This window comes from Haemaphysalis longicornis, unplaced genomic scaffold, assembly GCF_048455015.1.
Source record: "Haemaphysalis longicornis isolate Haplotype H1 unplaced genomic scaffold, Haemaphysalis longicornis Haplotype H1 scaffold_6, whole genome shotgun sequence".
Classification (NCBI taxonomy): Eukaryota; Metazoa; Arthropoda; class Arachnida; order Ixodida; family Ixodidae; genus Haemaphysalis; species Haemaphysalis longicornis.
In genome coordinates, this window is record NW_027526407.1 from 202,111,916 (window position 1) to 202,122,980 (window position 11,065).

At 45.6% G+C, this 11,065-nt stretch overlaps 1 protein-coding gene across 1 annotated transcript; it reads left to right on the top strand.

Moving 5' to 3' along the window:
- The first annotated feature begins 242 nt into the window (after positions 1–242).
- LOC144142163 (sulfotransferase ssu-1-like) lies at positions 243–10,265 on the top strand. Its single transcript, XM_077673548.1, has 2 exons — positions 243–359; positions 9,301–10,265. The coding sequence occupies exons 1-2, from the start codon at positions 330–332 to the stop codon at positions 10,249–10,251; spliced, it is 981 nt and encodes a 326-aa protein (XP_077529674.1). The 5' UTR covers positions 243–329; the 3' UTR covers positions 10,252–10,265.
- Positions 10,266–11,065: the final 800 nt, after the last annotated feature.

The window sequence follows — 11,065 nt, forward strand, 5'->3', positions numbered from 1 at the left end:
CCGTTTTGGTTCAGCACACCAACATTCGAAGTGTCATTTTTGGTAACTATGTAGCCAAAATAATACACGTATTATAAATTCAGTCCAATGGCGATGTAAAAAACACAAAGTTATTCGAACACTCATGCCTTTAGGAAAGTTTTGTTTGGCTTCATAAGGTTGCCTTAGGAGTGCAGTTTTTTGTTGTGTTTAAAATATATACGGGGACTGAGGGATGGCCTAAATTTTTTTAACAGGAATTAGGAGACTAAAAACCACTTACAGAAGCTTGTTTCCGGTCCAGAACACAACATCACCGTCTTCAAAATATTGAATCTTCGGAGGATCCTATGGAAGACCAGACAACAAACTCGGCAATGGTGAGCTTTTGTTCCCTTGGAATATTCGCGTTTACGACATTTAAAAAACCCTCTGTGTCCTGGTATGCACTTTGACTGGCGTGATGAGTCTGGACAAATAAACAAAAACAAGCAACCTAAGCAAAATTCTAATAATTCCAAATTTCACAAGGATAAAAAAAGGCCAAACGGGAAGTCCTCCAAACAAATTTACTTTATTTGTTTATTTGTTTACTTTATTTGTAGAAAGCACCTTCACCTACTTACTCCAAGAAAATGAGGTGCACTCTGCTTAGAAAGAAAGCGGCATAAACATAACGCCTCCCATTTAAAGCAGTATATCACGGGTCTTCAACCTTTCTTTACTACGGGTTTGTGGGGGACACAAGTAATGAATCATCCTGTGGTTGACACTTGCCTTGCATATTTATTGGTGATCGTGTTCTCGCATTTTTTGTATTTGGACGCCCCTATGTTTACTTGAAAATCATTTTTATATCAAGTTGCTTCTTCAGTATGACTTAAAACATTTTTGGAATGAAGACCTTGATCAGGGCCGAACCGTTTCCCTTTCTTTCGAGGTACAAATTCAATTTCACACGTCAAAAATAAAAAGGAAAACATCACTAACGGCCCCATACGTCCTGATGTCAGGGGCGAAATGTGCGAAACACAATACGCGGCAAATCGTAGTCCTTAACGAAAAAAGAAAGGGGGACGCGGACAATACAGGTATAAGATATAAGTAAGATAGATATACAGGTATAAGTAAAAAAGGGGCATAGCTTTTGTAGCACACTATAGGGGTACACCCCAATCCGGACTGGGCACTATGAATGCAGGAACAATGGGGAGAAGATATCGTGTGAGTTACAAATCCGCGCTATCGTGCATATATATTAATACTTTGGTGCACATATCAAGACTGTAGCACTAACGAAGAAAATGATTATCTTGCTCAAATTTGGGACTTAGTTCGGGAGGCTAATTTTAGTGTATTTGGATGGATTACGCACTATTGTTCGATTGTAATAATAGTTTTCCTCAAATAACATTGCAAAAAGCTCTAATAAACGACAGTTCCACAATAACAAGTCACACACAACTTTTTATCTTGTTGAGGGGTTTCTTCATCATTAGATTTTAAAAAGTTGCGAAGGTGTCATTTAAATCTTTCATACAAATCTTCAGCACATAGGTCAGCATCAACTGGACCCCGGGTCATGATACGGCGGCATATCGTCAATCATGCAGCTATTAAAGCTGCGCACGAACCGTTCTCCCAGCAGGCCACTCGGGTCCATACCTCCCTGACCGTTTCGATACGACCTAGGACATTGCTGTACCGCTCCAGCCGCACACAGGTACGAACGTCACACGAAACACGTGCAAACCACCCCTCACAACAAACCTAGAAAGTTTTCAGGGGAAAGCCTACTACAGGTCTTCGAGAAAAACCGCCGGCGTCGGGCGTCCGTAACAGAAAAAACAGACCACGGGGCGTTGGGCTTCCTCAACGTGACCTTGAACACAACACCCGGCCCCGAGTTTCCCCTAATCGACCAAAGCAATAGGCAGCCGGCTTCTTCGGGGCCGTGCCATACCACGATGCATTCAACAGCGCAAGCATGAACTCAGCACTTGTAAGAGGCGCTCGACCACGGCAGTGCAACGCCCATCATGAGAGAGCAAAATAATAAGCTACGTTCTCCATCGTCGGCTGGCCCATTACAGAGCGGATGGAGCGAGAAGGAGCGCAATGCGCAGGAAGCAGGCAAAGCCATTCAAAAGCTTTCATGCAGATCACCGAGCAAAGCGCTTAAATCGGCAAGGTTCCAAACAGGTTTACCAAGTCTGGCGATTTCTCGCGAAAGTGGCGAGGTTTCGAGACTCGTGGGGATGGAAATTTCAGTGTGGCGACTTGGCTACTTTCTGGCTCGTTTGAGCTTTGGTGATTTTGTATATTTCCGGGCGCTTCCGACGCCCCACTTTGTACAGAAAGTTCCTTATATGTCCGCTCAGTGCACTTCATCCGTCGAGAAACCTGAACAAACCGAACAGAACAAACGTCCAGGCAGATGACAGCGATCTTGCAAAGTCTAGGCGACTTAGTCACCGAAACACACCATCGTACAGCGCTACATAGCGGAAGAAATAGAAATTTCCCTTGCTCTTTTTATATCCGCACCTGATGTCGTATAAATGGCGTCAGAGCGTTCAAGCCTAAAGGGCAATGCTTGAGTGGTACGCTAGCTTGATATTTTATGCAGGGTGGTGGGAAGTGTGCATGACAATGGATATTAGGCACGGGGACGTACAATGTTAGCGAACATGATGAAACATGCTGTGCCGCGAACGCCCGTTTAAGACCTAACCTGCATATTTTAGCTTTTTTGCAGACAGTATTCAACCTCTGTGGCTTTCTCCCACCCGAAACAACAAATACTATTTGTTATCCGGTTTTCTACTTCCCCTAATTTCTGCATTTTCCCGCGAAGGTAATCAAACGGTGCTAACTCTTATCGCCTTCATGAAAATGGCAACTGTTCTGGCTACTTTGCAAACTTTCACGTTAGGGTGGCGATGTTTTTGGCTACTTTCTCGGCGACATTTCCGTCCTCGGCGACATTTCCGTCCGAGGACCTAGCAGCCCTGGTTTCAAAGCACTTCTACAGGTCGAGGTGTAATCAAAGCGCCTCTTGAGTTCAATAGGGCATTCATGGTTTCTTATTCCCAACTTATAGAAGTGTTTAGGTGTCTTGGAATTTTGACCAAGATTAGGCAATTTCGTTATCTCGCTAGAGCCCTTTCAAAATTCTGCTGCACCCGCATGAATCCTAAAATGCGCCTGGTGTTCAGAAACTGCTAAAGCTAAGGTACGCCAAATGATTTTTATATTCCCGCAAATCTTGCGAAACCGCAATTTTATTTCCTTACACTGAGATCGCCCTACTCAATTCGATCTCTCTTCATTAAAGAATACACCACCACCCTGATTTCACTCTTCCACTAAACGCACTGTCGCAAGCGCCACACAGTGATTGCCTACACCAGTGAATGAAGCATGCACGGTCAAAACAGGCCGAACGAAAAGGCAACCAATATCGCCTCCGGAGACGAAAGAACTGGGACTCTGCAAATCCATTTATTCCTGGGATACTACGACTTGATTTCTTTGCTCTCCAACATTTCCGACATGGCTTCTTGCCTTTCCTTTCGGAATGAAATATTGATTAACCTCTGAAGTTGGCACATGAATAATTATCAAGACGGGTGAAAAACAGGCACAGTCAATATTTCTTGTCCCAAGCATTTTGTCCAAATCGTAACTGCTTGCCAGTGGTCAGGCGCACATTTCACATCTACAGGAAACTATTACTCGTTTGGGATTGGCATGGTATCTTTACTATTTACAATCTGCTCAGAAATTATTGACATTGGTCAGCGCGCATATTTCGAGGCAATAGCAGTTCTTTTGCCCCCTAGCGTGAATCGCCAGCGGTTGACGAATTCCAAAGAAAGCGAGAGTGCAACAAACGGGGCAGGGCGACAACTGAACGAAAAATTGCGAAAAAAAGAAATTGCACGTGTTTGTGCACTTCTTTTCCTGCCCCGTCTGTTCTTAGCTGCTTTTCTATAAATTATGTACCAATCAGCCCAACTTTCAACTCCGCTAATGGCAATGACCTTGGGCTCACCTCGGCGAGTATGTCCTGACCGGCCTTGCCTATGTGATTACGCCAGTGCTCGCCGTTGGACCCACATATTGTCTAGCCCAGACAAACACAAAGCCACTTCCCTACCTTCTCATGCCAGCGTTGACGGAGTCACGGGTAAAGAACGTTAGAACGTGATAATTTTTTGTTTGAAGACCATCTAAATCGATGCTTTCTTGAATAGTCTCCAAAAAAAGCAGTGATTTTAGAAGAGAACGGGGGTTATTTATTATTTAAATCATAAAATACTTTGGCGTTAGAAGGCCACGCCACCTCCTGGAGTGCCTTTAAAATCTTGGGTGGGGGAAAGGTACAAGGAAAGAACTCTTCTTTAAGCTTTAAAGTTTTTATAAAACTTGTACGCAATTTGAAGTCCAGGTGCCTCTTAATGAGCTAGTTTTCTACCCACCTTACTCACTCGGTAATGAACGTTGCAAGTTCGGAAGGATACGCATTGAATTGCGATACATATCGACAACGCCCGCTGCACCGGCTTCAGAGGCTGATATGCAAGAGTACTAATGTAAGGTCTAACTACCGTTTGGGTTTGGGCAAGTGGGTTTGTAATTAAACTGTGAAACAGCGCTTTAAGCGAGGACAGCGAGAGAAAAAGGCACAGACGTGAGCGCTGTGCAGTATCAACTGAGCAGTATTTTATTGCTTGCGGAAATATAAAAAAAATACAATGACGTCACACCCGCGCGTGAAAAAGAAAAAGAAACAAACAAATGTACAAACTACGGGCGCATCTGCTATGCCATGATAACTGAAATTAAATGTTCGAGTGCACAAGTTCTTTCTGATACAAGGCTACCGAAGGGGTGCTCACGCAATCTTGGCCACGCTGGGCTATCTCCCACGCCTCGTAGATTTCGCGTGCGCGTGTGTCACGAAAACTCTTGAGCACGCTTGTGTCTCAAACGCGGGGAGCACTTACAGGCATTGCAGTGCGTTGCCAAGTTGCTTCCTGTGCCGGTTTTAAGGGAGTACGCATGCTCCCATAGGCGCTTGTTCAGGAAACGCCCGGTACATGACGCTGTCGGGGCTAGCCACGAAGCGCTTCGCGTGCCTTATGCATCTCACCTTTGAGCGCCAAGGCGAGTTCACCTTTGCACACAAACTTCCAAGTTTGTTCGGGGCCAAGAACACGGTCCGCACACCTGCTTTCTCAGCGACCTTTTGATCCGGTGGGGTACATTGTGGATGTATGGTACGACGCTTAGGGGCTTTTTAGCTTCTCTTCTTGAATCTCAGGAGTCGAGCAGACTTTCTTCAGGAGTGTTTCAGCAATTCCAAGGACCAAAGCCTCTGGGTAGCCTGCCGACCGCAACCGCTCCACTTGCGTGTCGCGGCTGAACTCCATTCCGTGAGCACACGACCGAAGCACAGCGTTCAACAATGCAGTGTGGGTGATTCCACGCTTCGTAAGCTTGGAACGGGCCGAGGAATACGGCATAATCCTTTTTTTGCTTCTAGGGGCTTACCTCCAGCACATGTGACGAACTTGGAACGACCGCAGTAGGCCAAGAAAACGCGTAGAGCCTTCTTCGGAAACCTCCTTCGTGAGCTTCAGGGAATTGAACGCGGACACAAACACACTAAAAGTTCATCCACGCGTTCGGACGTAGTATCCGGCGTAGCCTCAAAAGGACAAGAAAATCGTCTCAAAAGGACAAGAAAAAAAAAAGAAGACTTACACCACACCCAAGTCACGTAGAGATGCCTGAAGTGTCCTGTCAAACGCGGCGAGGAGGTCATCACTGATGACCAGTGCCAAAGAGGAGCCAATGAAGACGCCGGTCTTTTGCAGGTACACTTGATCATTGTAGGCCACGAACGTGGAGTCGAGGTAGAACACCAAGGTGTCCAGGAACTTGTACACGCTGATGCCGCACTCAGTGTGGAACTTCACATTGCCGAAATTGTCTACGGCGTCAGTGACAGCCTCGAGCAGCCGATCACGAGGCATGCTCTAGTGTAGGTCCTTGATGTCTATCGAAAACGCACTCAAGTAATCTGAAGGCTGCGCCTCCAGAACGTGGAAACAACTTCCGAGCTACGCACGAGAAACGGGTCATTGATGGTCAGCTTAGAAAGGGACACCTGCAGGAACCGACCCACGTGACGTTGCCATGTGTCTTTCTTAGAAACGATTCCCGAAAAAAAAAACCGGCACAGGAAGCAACTTGGCAACGCACTGCAAGGCCTGTAAGTGCTTCCCGCGTTTGAAAGACACTAAGGTGCTCAAGAGGTTTCGTGACACACGCGCACGCGAAATTTACGAGGCGTTGGAGGTAGCCAAGCGTGGCGAAGATAGCGTGTGCCCCCCTTCCGTTGCTTTGTATAAGAAATACCTTGTGTACTTGAACACGTAATTTGAGTTATCATGAGCATAGTTGATGCGCCTGAAATTTTTACATTTGTTTGTGTGTTTTTTTCTTTTTCACGAAGGGGTGTGACGACATTGTATGTTTTTTTATATTTCCGCAAGCAATAAAATATCGCTCAGTTGATAGTCAGCACTCGTGTCTGTGTCTTGTTCTCTGGCTGCCCTAATTTTAAGCGCTGTTTCACAGTTTAATGAAAGGGCCCCCGCGAGCTGTTGAACCACTTAATGTTGATTACTACCGTTGGGGCTAAGCCATTGTTATCGCTCGCTCAACATGTTACGTAGCCTCCACCATCCGTGCCATCACCAGGTGGGCCACCACCACTAGCTTTCTTGGTCACAGGGGCAACTCAATACAAAAAGAACATCGCATTCTCAGATGTGGCGTCTCTGCTCCTATAATATGGATTGAACGGCGAACAACAGGTGTTAACAGTGTTGTCACCCGAAGCTTCCCAAATTAGGTGCCACAAAATTTAAGGTGTAGCTTCTTTAGTACCAGTTTTCTGCAAGCTCCATGACAACAAGTCATCAGCTAGCATTTCCGGCGTCGGTTTTAGCCGAACAATTAGGAGAATCTCCGACAACAGTTATGTTCGCCGTGCCAAAACAAAGTTTCTTCAACTACATTTCTTTACCACAGCACTCGCAAAAGCTTTGACGCGGTGGCAGTGGTTGTGTTTCGGCGGCACTGCACAAGCTTTTGCATCGCAAGACTAATCTACACCGTTGAGTCCACCATCCCGCATCTAGTTCATTATCTATATGAGTCAGGTGCATATTTGAAGGCTGAATCCCAAGCGCAAGACGACTGGTGTACGGAATTTTATCAGCATTGGTTTTACATTTATATTTTGGCGTTCCTCACGCCTTGAATGGGCCACTGCTGAGTTCGAAGTTTGATCAGAGACCTGACTCCCTACCTGACTCCTTACCTGAGTTTAACCTAAGACACCACTCCACCCACTTGGGTAAACAACATGAGGTCACTGACCTTAGAGGTCTTATCCACCTTCCAGTAGTTCTGCTTCGTTACACAAAGCGCTAGCCCGTATACTCCACCCAGCAGACGATAGGGGAGCCTGGGCCAAAACGGGCCATCTGGAAATGGGACAAGTTACTGTCAGCTCAAAACACCACCCAAGTCTCATAACACTTTCCTCAACCCTGTTGAAAATTTTGGGGAACGTCATGAGCTGATAGTCGCTCGATGCAGCTTAGCCTGATACCGAACTTCGCTGAACAATTACCCCGGTGCGTTTGAAGCCGGCTACACCGGGCAGCGCACGGAAATCTCCTTCCAGTTTCAACGACAACACCCTCGTTCTACTGTCACTGAAGGTGCTATACAGAAACTCCCCAGCCCTTAATTAGAGTAGTAAAAAACACAATTGACATGTAGAATCATTAAGAAGCACATTTCTGCTTTCCGATACGATTGGTTCATCGTCGTGTATCCGGCCCACCATTCATAACGTTTAGCTGCCGAAGTTGCTTCCTAAGCCATCGTAGAGTTTACGCGACCTCGACTGGACAGCTTACCCAGTTTTTCATAACTTTAGTAGGCAAAACAACAAAAAGGTTCATCTACTATACAACGCTCGCGAAACTTTTAACAGAGACGCGGTCGCTACTGCCGGTCATGACAAAGAAAAATGTTCCTGGTTACGGCTCACCAAGCCAGAGCGGCATAGAGTGATTATCAGGCTTTCGTCACTGGCACGCCGGGCGCGGGATATTTTAAACACAAACAGTTGTGTTTGGGGCACTATACAACACCCTTCTACGGTAGATTAACGCGCAATTGGCTGTCGGGTCAGGAGTAGTGTGGCAACGCCATGCGCACATGTCCTGGCTGCTTAGGCTACAATAATGGTAGCGTTAATCAAAGCTCCGAGACAGAGTTCACGGCCATCACTCGTAACTGTAGAGCTAAGTCGCCGTGCTCTTTGGTAAGCGGTTTCCATAGCGACAATAGGAAAACAAAGCGGCATGGATAAGCAGTACTCGCAATGCCAGGTATATTTTGCTGTAGGTGAAAATGATGCACCTGGCGTCGAACCTGTAGACACCAAACATTTATTCAGGGCTCACAACCTCTGCATGCCTCGGGTATTAAGACGAGACACTCGTCTACGGGCTCATTTTACCCTGCGGACGTAGTATAACCCATCCTTGGGCTTTTATTTTGTTTCGTACCACCTGCAACGACTATGCTTTTAAACGCGTAAATTATCACCCGTTCGCTTAATGCTAAAAAACCAGTATATTTCCATCCCAGTAGTAATCTGTGCGCATATTATAATGAATTCATGGGGAGTCAAGTTGCTGTTTATCTTCTCAAGCGGGAGTTTTTTGGGTTAAAAATAAATATTGCTCCCCGTTGCTGTTTAGTATTGCTGAATAGTTCCGAGCTGACGGTTGTGACCTGATCTATGATTCCGTGATTAGCCAAAGGACAACGCTCTGAAGAATTGCAGTGTCAACAGAAATTCAATTGAAAATAGTGGTACGTTGAGGGCGTCACTCGCTTCTGGCTGAACATTGGTAGAAGAATTCAGAACTATGTAATAGATATCCAGGTGTACTTGTAGAGGACAGCATATAAAGCAATACACGAAGTTCGATAAGACATTCTCGATTACACCATTCACCTATATTGGAGTACTATAGGGAGAAACCCAACGCCGCAATAATCATTAAAGATATTAGCGGAAAGTTAAACCCATAGTCGTAAATATTATGCAATCTTGTTTGTTGGCTGTGCACCACTAGCTAACGTTTAATCGTTTAATAACTCCAGAGTGTACTATAACCAGTTAGGCACTCACAGGAAATTTTCCTTTTCTATGTGCAGGACTCAAACTTCGACGAAGCCTATCAGGACATCAACGGTTTGCGACTGTGCAAAGCTTTCGAGAAAGGAAAGGTGCAGTCCGCACTTTCCTACCGTCCCGTCCATGACGACGTATTTATTGTGTCCTACCCAAAGTGTGGAACCACGTGGATGCAGAATATCCTTCACGGAATGTTCACCCGCGGGCAGGAGGGAATTCCCAACATGAGTGAGCGGCGAGCCAAGATGCCCTTTCTGGAGCTGATGGGAGCTGAAGCTGTCAAAGAAATGATACGTCCAGGAGCCATAAAGACGCATCTCCCCTTCGACATGATTCCCTACTCCGAGAATGCAAAGTACATTTACATCACCAGAAACCCTTACGATTGCTGCGTTTCGTTTTACCACCACACAAAGAAGTTACCATTCTACTCATTCCAAAACGGAACGTTCGACCAATTTTTTGACATGTTCATCGAAGGAAAAGTGGAATACGGTGATTATTTCTCGCATCTTCTTCGGTGGTATGAGCACCGCAATGACCTTAATGTGCTTTTCTTGACGTACGAGGACCTCAAAAGAGACATCCGAGCAATCATTCGTAAAACTGCAAACTTACTTGGAGAGCAAACTTATGGTGTTCCTTTCAGGGAGGATGCACAGCTTCTAGAGAAGGTGGTAGAGTTAAGCAGCATAGACAAATCAAAAAGCGTGAACGCCGAATGGAATAAGTGGATTGAAGAGTTTGTTGCCCCATCGTCTAGTCCGTCTGGGGCCATGAAATCAAAGCTTTTGTCTCAGGATGGCGCTCCCCTAGGCCAAGCTAGAGGGCAGCATGTCCGCAAGGGCATTGTTGGGGACTGGAAGAACCATTTCACTCAAGGGCAAGTATCTCGAATGAAAAATTACATTGCGCTGAAGACGGCCGGAAGCGATATCATGAGCTTGTGGAAAGACACGGAGATCCTCTGATCCTCTCATCAGAGTACAAATAAGATATTGTCCACAATTTTGTGAAATAAATGATGAAGTTCGAGCCATTTCGGGGCGTTTGGTGTGGCTATCAGTGCTGCAAATAAACATGGCTTCAAATAAACGAATGAACACCATAATTCATTCACTGAAAAACACCTGGAAACGTGAATACTTCCAATTGCGTCGCCGGGCTTGTATATCCACTATAGAAATTTGACCTTACCAAATTACAATCTGATTACATAACACAAAACTTGAAATTGAGGTTGTATATTGCTGAAAACATTGAGATCAGTGAACATGCCCTGAATTACTCGTAAATTCTTCCTGTTAGTTTCAAAAAAACAATGTTAGAAATGCTTCTACAAACTAAACCGCGACCATCAAGTAGTCAAATATTGTGCCCCAGGTGGTGCCACACCCCGCAGCCGATTGTAATACAAAGTTGCATTGTGTCCAGCAAAGCAAGAGGTTAGGTTTTGCACTATTACAGCAAAGTTGTTCCCGTCTAGTACCGGTATTCATGCGCCGACTCAAGTGACTGGAAATGGCCGCGAGCAAAGTGGATTTACAGTGAGAGGGCACAACGAGATTTTAAAAAAGAAGGAGGGTCGAAGAATGAGGAAATGTCATGGCGCGAAACTAGAGTTACTCTATATAGCTCCCGGGAGATATATAGAGGAACTCTACGCGAACCTGAACATGGCAGCAGCGAGAGGGTGCCATCGACACTTGTACATCTTAGTTACAGCAGCGGTGGAGGGAGACCAAACGACCAAACCCTCAGGCAACGAAGTTCACCATTGTTATC